This window comes from Polypterus senegalus, chromosome 10 (genome assembly GCF_016835505.1).
Source record: "Polypterus senegalus isolate Bchr_013 chromosome 10, ASM1683550v1, whole genome shotgun sequence".
In the NCBI taxonomy this organism is placed as follows: Eukaryota; Metazoa; Chordata; class Cladistia; order Polypteriformes; family Polypteridae; genus Polypterus; species Polypterus senegalus.
In genome coordinates this window covers 172,050,842-172,075,035 of record NC_053163.1, presented here as the reverse complement: position 1 = coordinate 172,075,035, position 24,194 = coordinate 172,050,842, and the positions used below count along the sequence as shown (strand labels likewise).

Genomic DNA, 24,194 nt, shown 5'->3' with positions numbered 1-24,194 from the left:
GAGTTCACATTAAACATACTGAATTGATAATTATGTGGACATGCAAAAAATGATGACGACTTTCAAGGGGATTGAATACTTTTTGCACCCCACTGTAGATGGATATATTCTTGAAGCCTTTTAATCTAATTCTGGGTCATAGGACCCTATCCCTAAAATTACTGTAACTAAATAAGAAATAAACATTTTTTTGAAAAGCTCTTTATTAAGAAAGTTTGTTTTTTCCAGTTAAGTTTATGTAATTATTTACACTACATAACAGTTACACAAATAAAATAAAATAAAAAAAACTTCAGTCAGGAGTTCTAGATGAATAAATCATGTAAAAGACATTTATAAAATGATCACCAGACACACAAAATGTTACTCAGAAGATGCACCTACCAGCTATTCAGTACAAAGGCTAAAGATACCAAGCTTGACTGACCTTTGCTAGGGGGTACCTGTGTGTCACCACATGTCAACTCTCACACTCTGGGCAGTCCTGCTTTGGTCATTGTGAAGATAATGGCAGATTGTGCACATGATTCTGTGAGTGGGATGCAAGGTCAAAGATGTTTGGCGGTACCCGGCCAACCTTCTGTCAGTGGTCACTGCAGGATGTAGGCCAGGAGTTTTCTCTTTTTTTAACCCTGTTTTGTATGAAGAGGAGAAGTTTGGGGCTGTAGGGGACTCCATCAAATCTAGGCAGGATTTTTAATGGGCTGGTGGGAAGCAAGACTTGTGTATGTCATGGAGGTTAGGTGGTCCAAAGCCCAGTTGTGTCCTTTTAGGGAACTTTGTTTAAAACATAAAAAGAAGGGTAAGGTGTGAAAGGAAGCCTCTTTCAGTCCCAGCTTCCCCTTACCTTTTTATCTCCACTTAGGACTTTTTTTCATCCTGAACGGACTCTAAACATTTTGTCCCTTAAGATGATCTAACCTGCAACGCATTGGCCTTTTTAGTATTGCTTTTCTTGATTACATGCACGCACTCAGACACACAAAACACACATGCTCTGTATGAATGGACCCCACTGACTGGAGGGCATTTGATGTTGGCTGCCATATCAAAGCTTTGGCTTTTGCCAATACAGGATAGGCCCAGTCCTCAACATCCGAGTTGTGGTTTTAGCTGCCTTTATGCATGCTAGCCAAGCTTCTCGGAGCTCAGCTTTATTTTGGCCATGTAGTTTTCCAGCTCTGCCTGCTGACTGATGCCCATGTCTTGGCACAGCCATCGAATATCCTCTTCCGAGGCTACCAAGATGGACCCCGCCTGGCGCTTGGAGTTTTCAGTGAACGGAGGGAAGTGGCTGTGCGTGACACCCTCACAAGCATGATCAGCCCTAGTTTCCGCCTCTGTGGCACTCTCATTGGTGGCCTTTAGGCCTAGAAGACTTGCCGTCACAGCAGAGTACTCCTCGGCGTCGCCACAAAGATGTTTCTCCGTGTTTAAAAGGCTTGGCACAATGTGAAGGCTGCCATCCTCCTCCTCTTCCTTGATTACTTCAGACTTGATTGGGGACTTGCCTTTCTTCTGATTGATGAGGTCCGCCAGATCTGCCTGGCGACCCAGCTCTTCACAGTCTGTACCCATCCAGACCCAGTTGTGGGGACGTTTGAGGTTTCCCTGTCCCATTGGCTCCTCTTTGACCTCAAAGGGGCCCTTTCGGTGATAGCGTAGCACAAACATAATGCAATTTACAAAGAAGACTGTGATGGCCAGGCAGAAGACTGCCAGTAGGGCGTACATTCCGATCTCAAAGTCGGAGAGCTTTCCCAGTCTTTGCAAATTGTCGTTCTCCCACTCGGAATCCAGCTGGCCCTCTGCATCCACCTGTTCTCCAAAGAGCTGGTCCTCCTCAGTCAGACGGAGAAGAGAGTCATTCTCAAACTCCAAGCTGGCCTTGGAAGCAGCTGCAGTGTCCTGGATGGCAGCACCTTCTTCACGGCCAAACAGAAACTCTGCCACCTCATCGTCCTCATCTTCCTCATAATGCTCCTCGTGGAGCTCCAAAAAGTCCAGCTCCAGATCTTCCACCGTAGCCTCCTGCCTCTGATCGTTCTGCCCAGATAAATCAAAGTTGACCCTCACCCAGCCTGACCCAGCAGCCAGAGTTCCTGACTTCTTCCGACCCGATGACTTTGCTTTATGGCAGCTCATGGTTCCATCATTCAGTTCTGCTTTAATTAATGGTCCGCCTCCCTCCCCATGGGCCACTGCCCGGGGCATGGCTTCACCTTCTTCCCGATTTCGTTCATCACTATACTCCAAGCTGATTACACCTTCAGCGAGTGATGACAGTTGTAAGGAGTAACTTTCTGTGTCAAATATCTCAAGGGGCACAACTGTGTCATCGCTGAACTGAAGCCAGACTCTCAGCACTGCCTCCTGCAGGACAAAACAGAAACAGCAACTAGAAAACAGGCCAGGTACAAAAGTAATTCATTGGTAATGGTGGTAGTAGTGGGATTGTCAAATCTAAAAAGTAGAGTGCAAGTGGCCAACTTTTGGCACCATGATTGACAAAGATTTATTAATACTAGAGCTGTCAAGTTAAACTCTTTAACGCATGCAATTAATTTTCAAAGGTAAAATGCGTTATTTTTTCCCTTAGCCATGTTAACCGACACCCTTTGCTATCAAAGCCAGTACTTTTCAAGCGGAGGTTTGTGGCCCCAACAAGGCTGGCATATTCTAATTTAAAATTTGTCTTGGCCTGGTTTTACTTTGTTTAGAACTTATCATATCCTAAAACAAAATGTCTGTCACACATTTCTCCCACTGAGTGCAACTCACCTGGCCAAACATGTGTAGGTGCTGCAGAGCACTAACCGTGGCGGTCACCACGCCATTGTGACCCGGGCTAGGCTTCACAGACAGTGCCAGGCCAGAGATCAGCTGGACTGAGAGGTCACCTAAAGTCACTTTATCAGCTGTCACGGTCACCTGATGCTGAGCTATGACCGTGTCCCAGAGGGAGGAGACAACCTGTGGAGAGAGCAAGAGGGAGAGATGAGTACACTTGCATTATCGTAGCCAACAAGGTGGAGAAATTAATTTTACTCTACACTGCAAGCTATATTCTCCATGGATCTTCAAATTTCAGGTGGGATGAAGCATTGGGATAAAATAAACCTTAGAGGTCACGGACAGACTCCAGCGTAGCCAACCAATGCAAAGAAAAATGGCATTCAGGAGTCCACTTAATTTTGAAAGGAAAAGGTTTGGATGAGTAAATAGGAGTACAACCCCTTTGAAAGGTAAAATTTCTAACAAATTCACAGTGAACACTAGAACATTTAGCCGAAATTTGACAAACCTGACTTTTAGTAAACATTTGTTTCATTAACCATATTAAAGATTGGTCACCAACATCATTTGGATAAGAACATAATTTTCTTATTACTTGAATATGCCTTACAACAAATTCCACTAACTCTAATCATTTGTATGTCCTCCATGATTTGTTAATAACGAGTTGGCGACATACTGCCACATCTGTTGTGTTCCATTCTTGGAGAATGGCCTCTTTGTTCAGGTTGATACTCCACCTGTCTTTTGAAAATTCCCCACAGGTGTTCCATATGGTTGAGGGACGGGTGACATGCCTGACCACTCTTATCACTTTCGCTCTCTTCTTCCTCAGAAATGCAACAGCGGCCTTGGATGTTTGTTTTGTGTCTTCATCATGTTGAGACTTTGCCCTGTGACCAAGGGTATGGAGAGATGGTAGCAACTTCTCCTTCTGTATTTCATGGTACATCTGTGAACTCATGATCCCATTAATGACACCTGCAGTTCTCATCCAACCCCACAGAAGAACAATGCCACCACCATGTTGTACTATGCGCATTGTGCATTTATCATTGTACTCTTTCACCCTTGCGACACCATACATTTTGGATCCCATCAGTTCAAAATTGATTTACGTTTGTCTCATCACTCCAGAGTCCCAACAAAAAAAAAAAAAAAAAAAAGTCAATTGTAGTTTTCAAGCACCTCATTCTCTGTCGTTTATAAGCATGATCAGAACTCCAACGGGGGTCCAGTTTTCCCTTCTCTTTGAACATATTAATGTTAACTTGCTAGATATTCGGGCGGCACGGTGGCGCAGTGGTAGCGCTGCTGCCTCGCAGTTAGGAGACCCGGGTTCGCTTCCCGGGTCCTCCCTGCGTGGAGTTTGCATGTTCTCCCGTGTCTCGTGGGTTTCCTCCGGCGCTCGGTTTCCTCCCACAATCCAAAGACATGCAGGTTAGGTGGATTGGCGATTCAAAATTGGCCCTAGTGTGTGCTTGGTGTGTGGGTGTGTTTGTGTGTGTCCTGCGGTGGGTTGGCACCCTGCCCAGGATTGGTTCCTGCCTTGTGCCCTGTGTTGGCTGGGATTGGCTCCAGCAGACCCCCGTGACCCTGTATTCGGATTCAGCGGGTTAGAAAATGGATGGATGGATGCTAGATAGTCCAAAAATGGAGGCTCATCTGATCGATGTACAGAGGGAGGCACATGATTGTGCGGCAGAGTGGCGAGGACTACGTGCATGTGGGGAACGGTGCAGCTGTTAGACCACTGGGGTAAGCTTTCCGTTATTTGCTTCTGAACCGTTTTGGTTCCGGTATTGAGGTCCAACAGCTGGTACCGATATTAAAGTCTAAATTTTAGTACCGATCCAGCGCTACTGCAAACCAAAGAAGTGCATGTATGGGTGGCAAAAGACATTGTAATTTTTATACCTTTTTCGGGAAGAATGGTGCATTGTTGGAATAAAATACAAGGGCACCAGTGTTTTCAGCTGCGTTTGTATTACTAAATAGTTTTTATAGGATATTAAGGACCATAACATACACCTAGTTCAGACGAATACATTTTATCTTTTAATTATTTCTTACTTCTCTGTCACCATCTGTCTTGTATGTCACATTTTATACATGTAGAGCCCCAGCTTCTGGGTGCAACTATTTATTTTTTGTTGTGTGTCTCTCTCTCTCTCTTTATTGCTATTGTAGTACTGTCAGTAAGAATGTCATTGTTCTGTGTATGCATGACAAAGTTGAACAGTTATGTGAGTGACCGATTTATTATGCTGTTGCGTGTTCTCAGGGTGCATCACTAGAATTCCTCTCCTTGTGCACTCGAAGATTGTCCAAGCCTGCATGAAATACCATATATAATCGCGTATAAGTTGGGTCTTGAAACCCGAAAAACTGATCATAAAATTAGACCCCGACTTATACGCCTATTCAAAAACACGACACTTGCTTCCTCCAATCTCGCACCAGTTTCTCAGACACATCAAATTTCTTTGGCCACTTCAACGACTTTTACTTTAAAACTAGCTTCATATTTTTTCCTGATTAAACACTCCATCGTAGATAACGGATGCTTTTACAATAAAGGTGTATGAGGTTGTGAGATTCCAAAAACACAAAGCAGTGCAAATGTCGCTTAGGAATAGTTCAGGTATTACCATGTGGTCACGTAGGCACAATCCATAGAAAAAAAAAAGGCGGTGTGCTCCGTGGTTACTGTCTCAGGTGGGCGTTAGCATATTCTAATCTCTTGGACCAATAGCATGAGTTTTCCTCTTTCGACTTATATGACTGACATTATAAAATATCAGAAATTATATTGTAAAAATAAAGCCCCGACTTATACAAAGGAGAACTTAAAAACAAGAATGTACGGTATGCCTATCAATAGTCCGTAGAACCAACATTTTTCTTGTATTTCCATCTGCCAAAGGTGCCAACTTGCAAACTACACTGAGCAGGAATGATGTCCCTCAACATACCCTCAGTTAACAAACACAACGCAACCGTTTTACATTCTACTTCCACTCCTGCACAGCTTACCTGTATTGATGTTACTCCTGGCTCTTGTCCAATCAGGACACCAGCCTTGTTGATCTTTGCTATCCTAGGGTTCTCGGTTTTCAGCCAGTCCCCCACCATCTCGGTAACATCCACAAACCAGTCATCGGCATCCAACATGAAAGCTAACTGGCCACCTTCCTCTTCTGGAAGAACAGCAGCAAACTGGGCCAGAACTTGAACAGAAGAGCGCTGGTACTGCAGGGAGCATCTGAAAGAGTAGTGTTTAAAAATGACAGGTCAGTTTGGACTGCTGAATTTAGGTTTGAGAAATCCTTTTTTATATTCAAGCTCATTTCACTTTGTTTAGAATTTCTAAATTTGGGGCTTAATAAATAAGTGTTATATATCCGGTGGCAGTACCTGTAAGAGACTCATTATGGTCAGCTAACGTATTCCTCAAAACGAAAACATTGCGAGTTGTATTATTTATTGTTTAAACACATATGAGATGGAAGTCTGGGGGGTTGAAACAACTGCGAGTGGAAGAATGGGTTTTCCCCTTGGTGAAATAACTCCAATTAGAGATATGGGGAAATATTCAGCCGCACTGTCAAGTGTGATATGGTATTTTATTATTTTCTTTCCCTTGTGTGCTTGTGACCCAGTGAAGGCCACATCGACAAAGATCTAACAGTAAGCATGCATGAAAGTTCTGCACGTGGCTGTTGTGATGTCGTGCTGGCCTTGCAAAGCATCATGGGGCGCTTAGAAAAAAATGTCAGTTTAAAGGCTGATTTATACTTTGGCATCAAGCCTGTGTAAAGCAATATATACTTCCGAATTCTAGTTTTTAAGCACACAACAAATATGAATGATCCATTAAAATGCAGGTTACTTTTGTCCTCCAGGATCACCGTTCTTCTTGCCACACATTTTCTTAAGTTGGCAAAATGAATTTGTCCGTCACGTCTTTTCACTTTTTCATAAATTCAACACCTCCAAACTGGAAGTCGAGTGGAAACATGTTTCAGGAAATAAGTAGTTACCAAACTGGTCAATCGGAGACGTAGGGATTCAATTATATAGTCAAATTTTTTATATTTTTTTATTGATTTTAATTACAAACAGATAACATTCCATACATTCAAGTCTAATTTAACAAATCAAAGCAAAATTCAACCCCTACCCAAGAGAAAGAGAGAGAAGCCAGCAACCAAAGCTACTCTATAAAAGGAGCAAGAATAGAAGGGTATTCTTTTCCTTAAAATGGAAGCTAATTCTGAAATCGATTTTAAAATATAGCAGGATATATAAAGTTTTGAACAGACCCTCCAAGTGAGAATTAGATTTTTTCCCCCCCAATTTCAATTTTCCAATTTCAAGTAATATAGAACATTGGTTACCCACCGACTTAAGAATGGTTGGGTGGGATTCTTACAGTGGAGCACGGTAAGCCTACGTGCTAGTAGCTTAGTAAATTAAATTACAGTTCGTTTGTCCTTTTCCACTTTAAGCCCCTCTGTGAACCCACCAAACACAGCTGTTAATGGGTTAGAAGTGATTGTAACGCCAAGGCTGTCTGATAAGCATGCAAAGATTTTTGCCCAAAATGTCGTTAACTTGGTACAAGCCCAGAACAAGTGGCTGGAGTTAGACTGTAACGTTCACAGGTTGAATTCTGCCCTGGAACTATTTTCGACAATTGTAAACGAGAAGCAAATCTAATTTTTGAGGAGGTGCACGTCAGGATACGCCTTAGATACGCCATAGGCTAAGCGGGCAACAGTGTACATATGGCACAAGCTCGATCTGGAAGTATACATCAGTCTTAAACTGACCGCATAGTGAACTCTCAGGACAACATTCGTCAAACAAGGTCACTGACCCAACGGTCACTTCTAATTCATATTTTGCAGTTCATAGTGCCATAAACAGAGCTGCCAGTTCTTTCAGGCTTCCAACGTACCGTTCACGTTTACCACTCATTCATTGATGCCACCGAATGCCAATTTAAAACGCCAGTTTGTGTAGCATCCACTTGCATGATGCGAAGGCAGATGTTTTGTTTTGCGCTGTATACGCTCACCGCACATGAGCTAATGAGGTGAAATGATGAGAGAGTTAGCTAATTAGAAACAGGGGGATGTTTAGGGGGCCAGAATGAATAGGCTGTGGTAGGCAATTTAGCCAGGAAATCGGTATACACCCTATACTTTACGAAAGACGCCCAGGGATCTTTATGGACCCAGAGAGTCAGGACCTTGATTTTATATCTCATCTGAAGAACAGTGCCATTTTTACAGCACAGTGTCACTGTCACTGCGCTATGGTACCGAGATCCACATTCAGTCCACGGGGTAAGCGCATCCTACTGGACTCACCAACAGCACCTCCGCAGCAACCCAGAGTTTTCCTAGATAAAACGTGCAATGTGCTCTCTGCACATGTGACACACATTTATATATCTAATAGGGTTTTGTTTGGGAGACTTCAACTGTTCTTCCTAATCAGAAGCTTGCCATTTGCCAGAGCAGCTTAACGACAGCACCTGTGATCTTTGCAGTTCCAAATCACCGCCCCCTACATTAAGCAGCGCCTTCATGAGGCATTGGATTGGTTTAGAAATGTGACACTCAGTGAGCCGTCTAATCGTTCCCGCCCACTTTTAAGCAAAATTCCCTCATGGCTGTCCCCAGACATTTATGTTGTATGTTTGGCTTCTTTTTCTAGAGAAAGAGAACCCAAGTGAACACACAATTACAGGGATTGCAGCCCCCTTTAACAACAAGAATTGCAACTCAAAACTTCTTATAATTTGATATCAGTCTTTCACTTTGAGGAATTTGATTGCAGCTCTCTTTGCAGGCTGCATTGTTCGGTTTGCAAGTATGAGCTGTTTATCTTAGCACCAGACAAAGTGGTATAGCAGCATTTTTATAACCAGTGGTTGAGGTGAAGGAATGTGTAGAAGTAATCATAAAAATGAGCCGTGTTGGTCATACGCTATACAGTATGTCGCATTATCAGAGATGGTTAAAAAAAAAAAAAAGAAAAAGAAAGGACTCACCCTCGGTCTAGGTGATGGACCTTCCACGGCTTTATCTGACTCAGATGAGGGTCCGATAGCTGAATGGTGAGAGGGATCCTTGGTACCCACACTGAAAGGGTCAGGGTATTGCGGAGGCTCTCCAGGTAAAACTCTACCACCGCTGCTGTAGCACCCTGGGCCGACTCCTCTCCATTCACATAAACGGAAGCACAGTTCCCCGAAACCTGTGTGACCAGAAGAAGAGGTTAGACCTCCCTCATTTTGTCTCGTCTCTCAAGTACATCCACATTTTTAAGCACTATTTAGTAGCCCAGATTACCTTTAGGACATCCTCGTTGGCAGAGCGGCAGTTGACCGAGTGAGTGATGTCAGATACTGTCCCATCTTGCTCAACCGCAAGGACGGTGACTGGAACTGAAACAGCCTGGCCGGTAAGCACTGCGGTGTTCACCAGTGAAAGGCTCTGGAAGAAGAGAGATCCTCATCATTGAAGGTATGGAGGCATTTTATTCAGGCTTCATGCTTGTTTTCAGTTTCACTGTGGCTAATAATGATGTTTAACTCTTTGTTGCACATGTAAATCTGGATTTTTAAGAAAATGGGTTTCTGCCTTAACCAGGTTACTCGCCCTATCCCGGTTACGTGTGTGTGTGTGTGGAAACACACTGAATATCTCGCTGGGCTACAACTTTTGTCCGAGTGTGTCCTTTAGTCTCATTGTGGGTTGTGTTTAGCCACGTTGAATTTTCTAAAGAAAGTTTTTCCTCTAATACTACAACTCTACTACTCTAATACAACACTGGATACTTTACACAGCTCCATGTAAAGAAAATTGGATTTATTCTAGTTTTGGGCAGAGCCTCTGTAGAATTTGGCAAGAATTCATTCATGTGAAGGGACAAACTAGCGTTCCAGCCAGTGTGGACCCCACTCTCCATTACCTGGTCTTGATAATGGAAGGCCAGGGAAGGAATGACAATATCTCCTTTTCATGCCAGAACTCGGATGTGGAGAGACATTACAGCGGGGCCGGCACCCTAACAGCCACTGAGCGACACCCGGGACGGACAGCACAGTGGGCGACTGCCCGCTATAGAAAGAGCATCCCCCGTATACTGTCTGGCAAGCTCCATTGTGGATGCCTGCAGGGCATCATTGAACCTGTGGTCCTACAAAGTCAAGTCCTATGTCCTGTCAAGTTCTGGTGGGAGGCAACCATGGGGGACTCTTGGATAGTGACAGCACAAGGACTGCTTTAGTCCTGCCTGACCTAGAAGAAGCGTTTCCTGGAGAAAATTGATTAAGTATCAGAACAACCCTTTGGTCTAATGTTAAAAGAGAGACCTCCACGTGGCTCTGGGAGTCATGAGTCGGGAGAGGAGCTGGGCAACACTCCGCTGGTAGGAGCAAAGGGAGCAACTGGTGGTATTTTTGGGCTTTACTGTGTTCTGTGAGAGCCACTTTGACACTGAAGCAAAAAGCACACGAAACTGCTAGATTAGAACCTGGGACTCTGTGCGTGCGTGCGTGTGTGTGTGTGTGTGGTTGTGTCTAGGGTTTGGGTTGCTTTTACGCTTCCCTAGTGGCCACACCACCTTATAAAAGGATAAGTGCCTGTGTGACGGTCAGGTTCAGCTCCACACTCCAGAGTTGTTTCCTGGAGCCTCTTAAACCCAGAAGTGCTGATAACGTACCCAAGGATGAGCTGGGCAAATGAAGACACACACACACAGTTAGCAAGGGGTCGTGCACAGCATTTGGTTCCTATCATTTCAGCTAACATACAGTGCTCAAAAGTACAGAGAATAAATAATCTAATAAAAAAAATCAAGTGCAAGTGGAGGTTAAAAGGTCCAAATAAATAGATCCAATAAATAATCCCATTAAAATGAGGTCAAAACACATGGCAGGAAACAGATCTAAAAACTCAACGTCTCCAATGCTTACCCCAGATGGGATCCTGCACTCAGGGGAGACGTCCCTCTGACAGGCACAGCAAACTTTTTAACTGGGATTGGACCCCTACTGTCATCACAGGCTCCTGGTAGGGCGCTGTGCTGAGCCTTGCTCCTCCAACTCCTGCTGCCACTCCCAGGCTTTACATGAGAGCCCCCAAGCAATGGGTCACTCCAGCTACCCCAAGATACTCAGCCCAAGTGACCATCTTCAGTCCCCTCCAGTGTCAGCCATATGCTCCTTTCTCAGAGTTCTCTGTGATGCTTGCCTATATCCCCTCTACCTGATCCTGCTGTCTTTGTCAACTTTTCCTCTAACCTCTGTGTCTCTTGTCCCATTCTCCATTTCGCCGAGCAGGCTCATTTTTATAGAGCCGACTGGGTGCAGGTTGCTGTCCTCCACCTGTTACTGAGGTGTGAATGAAGCACTTGGACTGACCCGCTCACTTTTGCACATGAATACATGATCAGCAAAGCGCCCCAGTCAACCTCGGAGCGGAGTGTGCGCGTTCACACATTCACCTGTACCTGCCTGGAGTCTGCACACTCTGGAACCCTTGATTATTTCAAAATTTGGAACACCACAAACCTTTCTTATCACAGTCCACTTGATTACTACGTCTCTCTCATTCCAATAGATAATGCATCACAACCATTAACACTGCTTTTGCAACTCTCATAACAAACAACAGAGACCTATATATTTTCATTCATCATTCCAACAGATGGCACACCACGATTATTTGTAGCAATGTGCGTTTCTCTAACTAAAAAACAAGGCATTTTAGAAACGAGGTTTCTGTGAATAACCACGTTATTAAAGCGTATGTAAAACGCACTGGCAGAAACTGTTGTCCAGTGTGATATATGGTCGGCAGTTTATCCCGGCCAATACCCCACACCGCTAGATGGAGTCCTCCCTGCAACATGGAGGGGCCCCGAATTCCAGCAGGGCATCATGGACATTGGAGTTTTACTTTACAGCCCTGCTGGATACCATGGAGGCTGCCAGGGGACGCTGCAGGGAGGCACAGGGATTTGTATTTTCCATATTGCCTGGAAGTACTCCCTAGTCACGGGAACGGAAGAAATGAAGTACTTCCGGGCTGAAGAAAAAGGAGTTTTCATCTGACTCGGAAGTGCTAGGAAATCACATGGACTGAGGGACAGAAACACTTCGGGTCAAGGAATATAAAAGGACCGTGGGAGATCCCAGCAAGGAGAGCCGAGTTGGGTAGGAGTGTGACGAAGCTGCTGGGTGGAGTGGAGGATCGTTTATTGTATTATTATTGTGATTATTTAATAGATTGGAGTGGATTGTGGAGGTGCTTTGTGCACTTTATTGTAAAAATAAATTTATTACTGGGACTTTTACCTGGTATCTGAACGTGTTGTCTGAGGGTTCAGGGGTCAACAGCGACCCCCATCTGTCACACCAGATTAGTTGAAAAGAAGACGCGGCACTGCAAATGATAATGTGGAGGTCTACGTTGATTACTTAGACTTCAGCCTGTCTGAAAAATAAGTCCACTGGGCTTCTGCTACTGTGTTGCTTTAACTACTTTGGTTTCATTCAAGCTTTCTGTGACTAATGGGCTCTTTTGTCTTGGGTTAGGGTGGCATTTTAATAGGTTTTTTAAATCAACCAGTCAGTTGGTCATAACTTGTTCTTTGGATCGAATGGATTTCTTAAAAACGTTTGCTCATAACAATGAATGTCTGATGAGTTTATTACAAATCTATTGCAATGCGTCTGGAAACAAAAATGTGAATGAGCTTCTTTTAACAAGACATTTTTTCAGCTTCTAGGTAGCTATCAGCACATGCTCCCAACCTTAGGTACCTCAGCTATAGGGACAATGGCCAGCACTTCCTTGTGAGTGAGCGTGATCTGAGTCAGTGCTCCACCTTCCATGTTGCCAAGGGGGTTTCTGCCTGGGTACTCCACCTGCCATGAAATCCGCCGGGTCACAGCGATGCCGGTAAAATTTTCTGAGTGTAGAGACAGCTGAGCTACCTCCATTAAGGACGTGGAGCTAGAGGGAGGGAAAAAGGTACAAAACAATAAAATGAGTGCTTTTTATTTTAAAGAATGGAGAAAGACCTTTCTTGCCAAAAAAAAAAAAAGCAACACAAGCAATGAAATGGTTACCTGTTCTCGTCTTTGAGCTGAGCACCCTGTGCCCTGCGACAAATCACCGACGTAGTGTGATGTTTGGAGCCCATCATTTTCTCCACACTGATTGACCACGTGTGAGGACTGATGGGTGGGCTCACTGATACTACACTGAGCCCCTTCTTCAGCTTTGCCCTGTGAACCAATCAAGAGAAGTTGAGCACTTGGTGACAATGGGGAAAAAAAATGTGTAAGTGAGATGGAATACTATTTGGAAAAAGTGGCCCTTTTATTTTGCATTTCTTAAAACATTTTATGGACATACACACTGTCACCGGTAGCCATACAGTAGGGTCCAGTCCATGAGTAGATTCACATTGCTTTCAGTACAACAGGTTGATATGCAGAAGAAGAGAGAGTCACACTGGAAATCTATAAGCTGTGGTGTAAAGAAGGATATCTATCTTTTCTATAGTGCATTTCACATCTAACTATCCATCCATCCATCCATCTAACCAGAGGGTGAGAAGCCCAATGTATGAAATACTGAGATTTGCTGAGGAAGGGAGAGTGTGTTGACCCCATAAATTAAAGTTCTGAACCCCCCAAAATCTCCCCATCATCCTTGTGTTTATCAATATTTTATATAAAATTGTATTGTCCCGTTTCTTAAAACAAGTGGGACTTCAATTACCTTGATTCACCTCCTACAATAGAGAAAGGTGAGGTGAATAAAGTAAGAGCATTACCGAATTATTTGATTATCTACCAACATTACAGCTGAAAGGTGAACCGTCATCCCAGTCTGAGATGCCGTACACCCTGGATCAGATTTTCTTCATGGACCTCGCTGAATTTACCACTCCCTTAATCCGGATCAGTTCTCCTTGTCCCTGCCGCCAAGCACCACCCAGATATCAGGATGCTGCCATTGCTACGACACTTCAACCATAGATCATGAGCAGTGCCTGGTCTTTGCCAGACATAGTACTTAGAGTTCAATTTTTGTCTCCTCAGACATGAGAATGTTCTTCCTCTTGCTCTCAGAGCCCTTTAAATGCCTTTGACTCAAGTATGGCGTCTGTCTAGTCACTCTATCATAAACACCCTGATTGATGGAGTGATGCCGAGAAGCTCATCCTTTGGACAGGTTCTCCCATCTCAGCCAAAGAATTCTGAAGCTCTGTTAGAGTGGCCATTGGGTTTTTAGTGACCTCGCTGACCAAGGCCCTTCTTGTCCAGTTACTCAGTTTGGCCGGACAGCAAACTCTAGGAAGAGTCCCGGTGGTACATTTTCCATGTCACAATTATTTGGGAAATTGCTTTATCCCCTTGGCCTGATCTATGCCTCACCACAATTTGATCACAGTGGTCTACAGAGTGTTTGTTGGACTTTATGGCTTGTTTTGTTTTTGTCCTGTCATACAGTGTGGATTGTGGGACCACTCAGGTACACATGTGCCTTTCTAAATAATGCCCTCAGGTGGACTCTAGTCAAGTTCTGGAAACATCCAAAAGGAGAATTAAAGCAAACAGGAAGCACCTGAGTGCCCCTTTTGGAGATCCAAAAGGGCTGAATGCTTATTGGAACGAGAGATTTTAGTTTTTGATTTAAAATGAAATTTTGGAAACTTTTCTGAAAATAGGTTTTCACTTTGTCATTATGAGTTACGGAGTGTAGATGGATGAACAAAACCAGTATATTTATCCATTTAAAATGAAATGTACAACAGAATTAAGCGTGCAGAAAGCGAAGGGGTCTCAGTACTTTCTGAATACACTGTAGGTGCGCATACGTAAAAGAAAAATGGCCGTCCTTGCATGATGCTTAGCAGAAGTACAAGCTGATTTGCCTTTTGTTTGCAGGTTGCCTTTGTGTAGGATACGATTCTTCTACCGATGATATGCGCATGCTACAATGAGGACAATATACAGTACATATTTTAAATGATCGCATTCTCCATAGCGTAAAGCTACCTCAGGCTAAGCCCACCCTGAATTTACAGTTGCAGTGGATCTCAAGAGTGAATTAGTCAACAATGAGACTCGTTTTACTCTCATTACTGGATTAAAAGCACTCAGATATAAAAGATAATCCTCAATCCAGGATGTGGCTCTTCACAAATGAAATTATATTACATTTTATATTACATATAGCAATCGGGGATTAGTTAGGCCGACATCTGTATTCAGTCAGTAGCGCCGTTTCCCATTGCAACTGCCCCAACATGCCTGCCCATCTCCACACCCTTTTGGTTTTTGTAGAAATGTCCGATTTCAGGCTCAACATTAATAACCCAAAGCATTCCTAGTGTTGGGGTGCATCGATGTCCAAACTACACTTCTCCTCAATATTTGGCCCATTATGAGCTCTGTTATATTGAAAGCTACATTCCCCCTCCATGATGTTTGGGACAAAGACACATTTTTATTTGATTTCTCGCTCTGCTCCACGGTTTTAAAATACAAGTCACACAATTCAGATGTGATCAAAGTGCACGTTGCAGGCTTTCATTTAAGGAGATTTACAGACATGCGGTCGCACAACACATTTTCCCCCCCATTTCTGGGCACTATAATGTTTAGGGCACATTACAGGTGTTTGTGATAAAAGAGCTGGTCAGAGAAACCATTAGGAGGGTGAAAAACAGGAATAAAACCCATTCAAGACATCAGTAAAACCTTAGGATGACTAAGATCAACTGTCTGGAATATCATGAAGAAGAAAGAACACACTGGTGAGCTCAGGGATCAGAAAGGGACTGGTAGGCCAAGGTAGACACCACTGCTGACGAAAGAAGAATCCTCACTATGGTCAAGAAAAAGCCCCAATGCCTGTCTGACAGATCAGATATAGTCTTCAGGGATGTGTTAGACACGACTATCAGCATCCGCTTCATGAACACAAATACAGAGGACACACCGCAGGATGCAAACCACAAAAACAGGATGGCCAGATTACAGTTTATGATAAAGGACTTCAAAGAGCGTACAGAACTCCTCAAAAAGGTCTTGCGGACAGATGATACAAAGATGAACCTCATCAGAGTGATGGGAAGAGCAAAGTGTGGAGATGACAAGGGACCACCCGAGATCCAAAGCAGACCACCTCATCTGTTAAACATGGTGGTGGCTGGGGGGATGTTATGGTTTGGGCATGTATGGCTGACACAGGTCCTGACACACTTCTCTTCATTGATGATGTGACTGCTGACGGAACAGTGAATTCTGAGGTGTGGGGAAACATCTGATCTGCTCAAGTTCCAGTAGATGCCTCCAAACTCCTTGGATGGCTCTTCATCCTACAACAAGGTAATGATCCAAGCATACTGCTGAAGCAACACAGGATTTTGTCAAAGCTAAAGAAATAGAAAACTCTTAAAATGGCCGAGCCACTCACCCGATTTCAATTCAATTGAGCAGGCCTTCCATATGCGGAAGAAAAAATTTAAAGGGACGAGCCCCCCCTCAGAAAAAACAAGCAGGAGCTGAAGAGGACTGTATTAGAGGCTTGGCAGAACATCTCCAGAGAGCCTCAGCACCTGGTGAGGTCCGTGAATTGCAGACTTCAAGCAGTCATTGCATGCAAGGGATACAAGATAAAGTCCTAAATATGACAGCTTTAATAGACCTGCCATTACTAGGTCCCATAGACTGTGGTGCCCTGAAACATGGGGACCACGTAGAAAAAGTGTTGTGTGACCGAAATGCATGCAAATCTCCTTAAATGAAATCTGCAATGTGCACTTTAATTATGATATCTGAATTGTTTGATTTGTAATTTTAAACTGCAGAGGGGAAAATCAAGAACACAACATCTTTGTCCCACACATTATGGAGGGCATTGCATGTACAAATAACCAATGGGTTTTACATTTTGATGGCAACATCTAGCTGCGGTGGGCTGGCGCCCTGCCCGGGGTTTGTTTCCTGCCTTGTGCCCTGTGTTGGCTGGGATTGGCTCCAGCAGACCCCCTCCCCCCGTGACCCTATAGTTAGGATATAGCGGGTTGGATAACAGATGGATGGATGGATGGCAACATCTAGATGACAGAACTCCCTCAAAAACATTTACCTGATAACCACTAGGTCTGCTGTGAAGTTCCCACGGAGGAGAATGGAAACCGTAATAGGTCGTCCCAGCTTGAGCGGCCCTTGTGGAGAACGGATCACAACGTTGGCATCCACTGCCAGCTCCTCCTTTTCGCCTCCCCAATTTTTCAGCCTGCCAGCGTCTGCCTGTCGTGTGTCCGGACTTGCAGTGGGTTCCTTCCTCTGCAGCTTGACATATCCGACGTAGAACAACTCACTTTGGGAAGGGTGCAAGGCAGCATCAACACAAGTTGGGGAAGTCGTGACTAACTTGGTGGCGCTGTAGTACAGCTCAACTTTTTGTCCTGTGGCAACACTGGCAGCGTCTAGAAGGAACCAAGAGTCTGGAAGGGTGACAGACGATACACAGGCTCCCAAAGGATGCTGAAAAGGAAGGAGGAGATAGGGGAGTTAGTTTATTAAGTGGAGGAGCAAATCATAGGACATACAAAAATTGCATATGATTAAAAATAATAATCCCATCATCATAAACAGATAAGGTGGGCACAGTGATTGAATCAAACAAAGGTCTTTACGTTTATATAGCACTTTTCTCGCTACTCAAAGTGCTTTTTATAGAAGTATGAGTAGCGACTTCAATCACTGCTAATAGCATCCACCTGGATGATGCGATGGCAGCCATTTTTGTACCAGTGCACTCACCACGCATTAGCTATTAGGTGGTGGAAGGGAGAGAGAGACAGAATTAGAGACGGGATAATTAGGGGGTCCCGAATGACTAGATTATGGTGGGAAATTTAGCTTGACCACTGGATACATCCTGCTCTTTACAAAGGATATCCAGAGAACTTTTATGACCATAGAGAGCCTGGACCGAAAGCTTTATGTCTGATCCGATGGACATTTTTTCAGCACAGTGTCCTCATCACTGCTGTGGGGCATTGGGATCTATATTCAGGCCACAAGGTAAGCACCCCCTACTGGCCTTGCCAACACCTCTTCCAGCAGCACCTCAAGCTATTCCCAGATGGTCTCCCATCCAAGTCCTGTCCAGGCCTGAACATCTTATCTAAAGCACCAGTTGGCCAGCTGAGGAACACCAAAAAGGTCCCATGTGTTGTGAAAGGCTGTTTTTGAGGTCCTCACTTCTTGTACTAGGGCATTCAGCAACATTTGTGTCACCAACCACTCCCAGAATGAATGTTTCCCATTGGCTCCAGTCATGCAGACCACAACTCTTCAGGAAGCTCACCTGCATAAAAGGCTCAGCAGATGGGTAAGACTGTCTTCTTGAAGTTTACATTGTAAATACTAACTTATAAAACATAAAAAGCAAGTTGAACCCACCGCCTTGCTGCCTATAAAGTTGTATAATTTCTGGCAAACTCCACTTTGGACAGACTGAATGAATTTTTTTAAGCCTCCTTTCCACTCTTAACTATAAATTATGGCTCATTCCTCACCTGGAGATGACATGTGGCCCTCAGTTCACGGGTCTCTTTGAAGGCGTGCAGGGTGACGCACGGCATTCCCTGCTCACTCGACTCATTTCTTCGCTCCCTGATCCCTCTCCAGTGGAATAAAACGCGAACCCAGGGGTGAATCTCCGTCACCACCATCTCAGGTCCTCCCAAAATAGATGCATGCAGTAGAGGAGCTGAAGGAAATAGCGATGGATTCAGTTCCTAAATTAAGAAAGAAAAACACATACACTTGACATTATAAATGTGTGTAAAACAACGTAAATATAACCGATGCGTGGGGCGCGCACACACACGCACACACACGCACACACACGCACACACACGCACCGTACTTGATTTACACAGAGCAGAAGTAGATTTCCTAAATTAGATCACCATAGTATAGGGTCAATATTTCCTGGAATCAAGGCCATTAAAATAAATTGGAAAAAGTAACAGCACTGATACCCATACACCATAGGTGGCATCCACCTCTCTTCTCTTCGGCTATGTCTACATGACGATGTTCTTGTTTAAAAACGAACGGATATTCCTCCCGATCTGAAACCGCACTGCTTGTGCCCGTTTGGCAGCAAGACACACCACAATACGTTTGTACCTTGGGACTCCAGCTGGATGCTGCAAGTGGGACCCAGGCAACAGCATCACACGCGCCTCAAGTAGCGAACCGCTGTGCCAGAACATGTGGCTAGTATGCATTTCAGCTCCTTTTCATGGCTGCTTTATGGCCTACCAGTGATGGGCAATTTGAGAACGATTTTTTGAGCAATTCTTTTCAGTGAATTACATGAATCTATTTGTGAGCGCAAATGAGTCTTTCAGTGGAGCTCAATGGGATGCGTGCCCTGCCTGATGACGTCATCATCTTCTGTTTCACTGCCGCTGGTGGATTTTTAAAGCGCTTGTACAAGAACCGCCCGACTTGAGAGTCTCAACTGATTCAATTTGTGAACGAGTTCCAACCGGAGAAATCAGTCTGACTGCACTGGGGCTCGTGTTTATTTTAAAATGGATGGATAGATGCCTGCTGTGTTTTAATTACCCCTGTTTATATGGATTTTAATCTCCACGTATGACTTTGCTTTTAAAGGTTATTTATTTAATCGATGGATGATCGGTTTTAGCACTGCATTACTGAACACAGTATGCTTTTGGTTTTTTTTGTTTTTCTGCACCAACCCCTTGCTGATTGTGCGTGTCCTCATTTGTCCCTGCTCGTCTCGGTTAATGACTATCGATGGTTCAAGGGTCAATAGACTTCTAGAAGCAACCATCGAATGAGGAGCCAACCTGGACCATCACAAGGATGGGTTATGAGGAAATATTAAAAGAGCCGAGCGTTTTCAGTTTAAGCAAAAGACGATTAAGAGAAGACATGAGTGAAGTGTTTAAAATTATGAAGGGTGGCTATTCCAGTGGATTGATACGGTGACTTGAAAAGGAGTTCATCGAGAACACGGGGACACAGCTGGAAACTTGCCAAGATTAAATTTCACACAAACATTTGGAAGCGTTTCTTCACAGAGAGAATTACAGACACGTGGTGGAATAAATGACCAAGTAGTGTGGCGGACAGTAGGAATTTAAACAATTGCCAATGTTATTTTGGAAGAGTTAACATGGATAGGATTTGCAAGCTTTATCTGGCTGAATGGCCTGTTCTCCTCCAGATTCTTCGGAATGTTTTTCATTTTGGAAAGTTAAAAACCATTAGAAGTGGAGTGCAGTTCATCTTGGGATTTGGACGAGCATGTGTATGTTGTTAGACATAACTGTCATAAGATGAACACTTCAATCATGTCTTCTCTTAGGGCTCGTTTATACTTCACGCTCAGAATGCGTACGCATCCACATCATGGCTGCCATGCGTTCATTTGACGTGTCCTCTGAGCAGGTCCTCAGAAATTAACGTGACTCGTGCACGAGTTGCAGTACCAGCAAAAAGTCGAACGGGCGCAGTGTGCTAAAAGTTGGAATGGGACGTCAGAGTCTCTGGTTACTATCTACATGTGACAGAGAGCCGCTTTGAGGATCCTAGTTGGTTCGATGTGCACGCTTTGATGTTTGATGAGGTGAAGCAAAATGCCGACATTTAGACACATTCGTGGTGCTTTTATATTCAAGCGTCGCATATTCCCAACCGTAATGACACGATACATTTTAAAAGTCTCACATACTGCCTTCTGTGCCGTCTTTTTTTCTAGGGCTACTGACAGCAGCGTCAAACAATAGATCGCCACACTGAGCACATTAAATGTATGATATTCTAACTCTCTGGACATTTAGAATCTTTAGATTTATACTTGATATCACTTTCTAGATGAAATGCATTAATGTATGTATGTTACATTTTACAGATAAATCGGTAATTTCATTTAAATAATGAATACTGTTAATAATTACACACATGAGGGTGACACGGTGGCGGAGCGTTAGCACTGCTGTCTCGCAGGGAGTCACGTCACCGATATTCCCTGCCTGGAGTTTTCATGTTTTCCTGCTGGGTTTCCTTCCAAAGATATGCAGATTTGGTGGCGCTAAAATGACGCCAGTGTATGTGTCTGCTTGTATTCACCTTGCGATGAGCTGATGACCCGTCCAGGGATTGTTTCTGCCTCGTGCCCAATGCTAGCTGAAATGGACAAATCCCTGGACTGATGGATTTAATCATTAAACATCCTTTTGAGAGATACTGCGGTAAGGTGTCATCGGAATTTAAAGGCTGTTCCAGGCAAATCACAACACAGAGAAGCCAAACCTGTTCTCACCGTGATGATATCTCACACTGCCACCTGGTGGATTCCTTCAGATTTACATAAAGCATGCGTCGCATCGTGTGAAGTATAAACCCGGCCTTAATCTAATTTTACTTAAATATTGTCAGATTTTATGACCATAATAATATAAAACAATATAATTGAACAGTTATATTCCAAGAGTTTGTAAGAGAAGGTTAGTAATTGTTATAAAGGAAAAAAAAATTGCTGCCCCAGGTGACTGCCTAGTTTGCCTAAAAATGGTAGAGCTGGCCTCGACTACAGCCACCTGACCAAAAAAAAAAACAAAACACAGAAGGATTGAACAGTAAGATACTAACCTTCTTCACAGTGAAAGGACCAAAGGCAGCCTGGACAACAGGAAGTCTGGAAGAACCAGATGGTTGCTGAAGTAGCATGTGCTCGGAGCGACTGCGGAGGCTGGAGTTTCCCTGTGCATCTTGGCCAAGCTGTACCACCGACAAGAAATCCCAGGGCTTTGAAACGGACATGCGAGCGGGGAAGTTGAGGATCAACTCAGCGGGACCTGCTGAAGGAAGCAAAGTGACAGGTGGACATGACAATAGGAAATGGAGACTAGGGTTAGAAATAGGAGTGCTGCAGCCACATAGCTGAATTATGTCCATTGTGTGAAACTGTAGATCAGACGTCCAGATGTATTTACTTATAAAGCACTTTAAAAACAACACCCAGGCTGGCCAAAGTGCTGTACAGTAAAACCCAACATAAGAAACACACAAAACCCAAAGGGTAAAATAAACAGAAACACATAAGAACTGAAGAAATTCATAATTAAAAGTACACAGATAGTCAACATATCATACTGGGTTAAAGACCAGGGAGTAAAAGTGCATTTTTTAATAAGATTTAAAGACAACAAGTGAAGGAGTCTGTCTAACGTGCAATGGCAAATCGTTTCAGAGTTTTGGAGCCGCAACTGAAAATGCCCGATTACCTCGGAGTTTGCATCGTGTCTTAGGGACAAGTAAAAGCATCTGGTCTGCGGACCTGAGACAGCGAGGTGGTACGTATGTGTGCAGCAGTTCCGACAAATAAAAAGGGGCACAACCATTAAAGGATTTAAAAATAAATACAAGGATCTTAAAATGGAAAACATGAACTGGAAGCCAAAAATCGGGGTAACATGCTCATGCTTACTTGTGCCAGTTAAAAATCGAGCAGCGGCATTTTGCACCAACTGTAGGCGAGCAATGGAGGCCTGGCTAATTCCAAAAAGAACCGCATTGCAGTAATCTGAACGAGAGGTTATAAAAGCATGTACCAGTGTTTCAAGGTTGCGTTTAGACAAAACAGGAACAGGAGAAATCTTAATTTATTTTTTATTTACTTTTTATTTAAGTACAGAATTCCAGTGTTAATCATGCTACCAAATAGCTGCATCCTAATCAGACCTCCTTGGTCCAAACAGCTGGTTGTTTTGGATGGCATGTGCACTGGAGCTGGAGCCGGTGTCACCCACATGCAAAGGTGGTCCTCTTTGTTTTTACAGATGCAGGCAATTTTGTTTTTTAAATGTATGTAAAATAATTTGTACATTGCTTCAAAGAGCGTTTAGTATGAAAGGCACTGTATAAAATACCCAACAGTTTATGGGTTCAATGTAAATTTTAAAATTAAGCAATGGTGCCAAAGTGGCAGAACCTCAAAGATTCAATGATCTGAATCCGATTTATGAGGGAGGCACAAACTGTGCAAAATGTGTTAATTTTCCTCACGTTTATTCCTGAATGTCAGTACTTATTTTTCCCTGATGCCACTCGGGTTAGTAATGGTCATCGTCTACTGCCAACCTCCCAGGGTATGGCAGATTTTAAACAATTAAAAACAATCCAATATGTTAACTACATTGCGATGCATGTAGTGCATTCAATTTTGGCATATTTTTTATTGTGTAATAATTAGTTTTGATCGGCAACATTTGCAGGAGCATTTTTTGTAACTGGCTCTTACCTGGTGGAGGGCAGAAACACCTTTAAAATAGTAATAAATCTTTCATTGTTATTAATTCACAGGGCCTTGTGTTTTCTGATGAGGGGAGGGAGAGTGGGAGGGTTTCTTTAAGGTTTGTTTTGACCTGACCTGTGGCACATGGCTAATTATGAATGCCAATTAGCCATGTGGTGCTGCACTCTGGTGGCAGTATTCCAAACCCTTGGATGGATGGATGAATGAGGGACTGCCTCCCATTACATGTATTACATGTACCCTCGGCACACTGGGTGGCAGCATTCCTGTGCCAGTACAACAACAACAACAACAACATTTATTTATATAGCACATTTTCATACAAACAGTAACTCAAAGTGCTTTACATATTAAAGAATAGAAAAATGAAAGACATAATTATAAAAAATAAATCAACATTAACATCGAATAAGAGTAAGGTTCAATGGCCAGGGGGGACAGAAAAACAAAAACTCCAGACGGCTGGAGAAAAATAAAATCTGTAGGGATTCCAGACCATGATACCGCCCAGTCCCCTCTGGGCATTCTACCTAACATAAATGAAACAGTCCTCTTTGGATTTAGGGTTCTCACGGAAGGGCTTGATGATGATGATGGTCACGTAGACTTCTTCCTTTTAATCCGTCCATCATTGTTGGAGCATCATGAAGCTTTGAGTAGGTGGAGGTGGCGCAGGCCACCACCACAAAGAAACCGGAAAAAGAAACAGAAAAGAGAGTAGGGGTCAGTACCGATTTTAGAGCCACCATGAATAGTTGTTATGATGAATTGAACATACAGAGTATCAGGATTAAGTTAAATTACGATTAAAATGAAGTTATAAAAGGCCATGTTAAAGTAATGTGTTTTCAGCAGTGTTTTAAAGTGCTCTACTGTATCAGCCTGGCGAATTCCTATTGGCAGGCTATTCCAGATTTTAGGTGCATAACAGCAGAAGGCCGCCTCACCACTTCTTTTAAGTTTTGTTCTTGGAATTCTAAG

The 24,194-nt window shown here is 43.5% G+C and overlaps 1 protein-coding gene across 3 annotated transcripts in view; it reads right to left on the bottom strand.

The window, feature by feature from the left end:
* Positions 1-242: 242 nt before the first annotated feature.
* tmem132a (transmembrane protein 132A) overlaps positions 243-24,194 on the bottom strand; it is a 37,950-nt gene continuing 13,998 nt past the window's right edge. The window contains exons 1-11 of one of the 3 annotated variants that reach the window (XM_039767522.1): positions 23,787-23,820; positions 21,548-21,753; positions 18,430-18,651; positions 16,989-17,389; positions 12,950-13,108; positions 12,641-12,833; positions 9,162-9,305; positions 8,861-9,066; positions 5,833-6,061; positions 2,782-2,973; positions 243-2,373 (exon numbers count right to left, since the gene is read on the bottom strand). In XM_039767522.1, the coding sequence (XP_039623456.1) occupies positions 1,129-2,373; positions 2,782-2,973; positions 5,833-6,061; positions 8,861-9,066; positions 9,162-9,305; positions 12,641-12,833; positions 12,950-13,108; positions 16,989-17,389; positions 18,430-18,651; positions 21,548-21,718 (3,162 nt within the window). In that variant the 5' untranslated portion in view covers positions 21,719-21,753; positions 23,787-23,820 and the 3' untranslated portion in view covers positions 243-1,128. Of the gene's footprint in view, positions 2,374-2,781; positions 2,974-5,832; positions 6,062-8,860; positions 9,067-9,161; positions 9,306-12,640; positions 12,834-12,949; positions 13,109-16,988; positions 17,390-18,429; positions 18,652-21,547; positions 21,757-23,786; positions 23,821-24,194 lie in introns of those variants that run through there. The other 2 variants (XM_039767519.1, XM_039767520.1) reach the window with 2 other exon arrangements.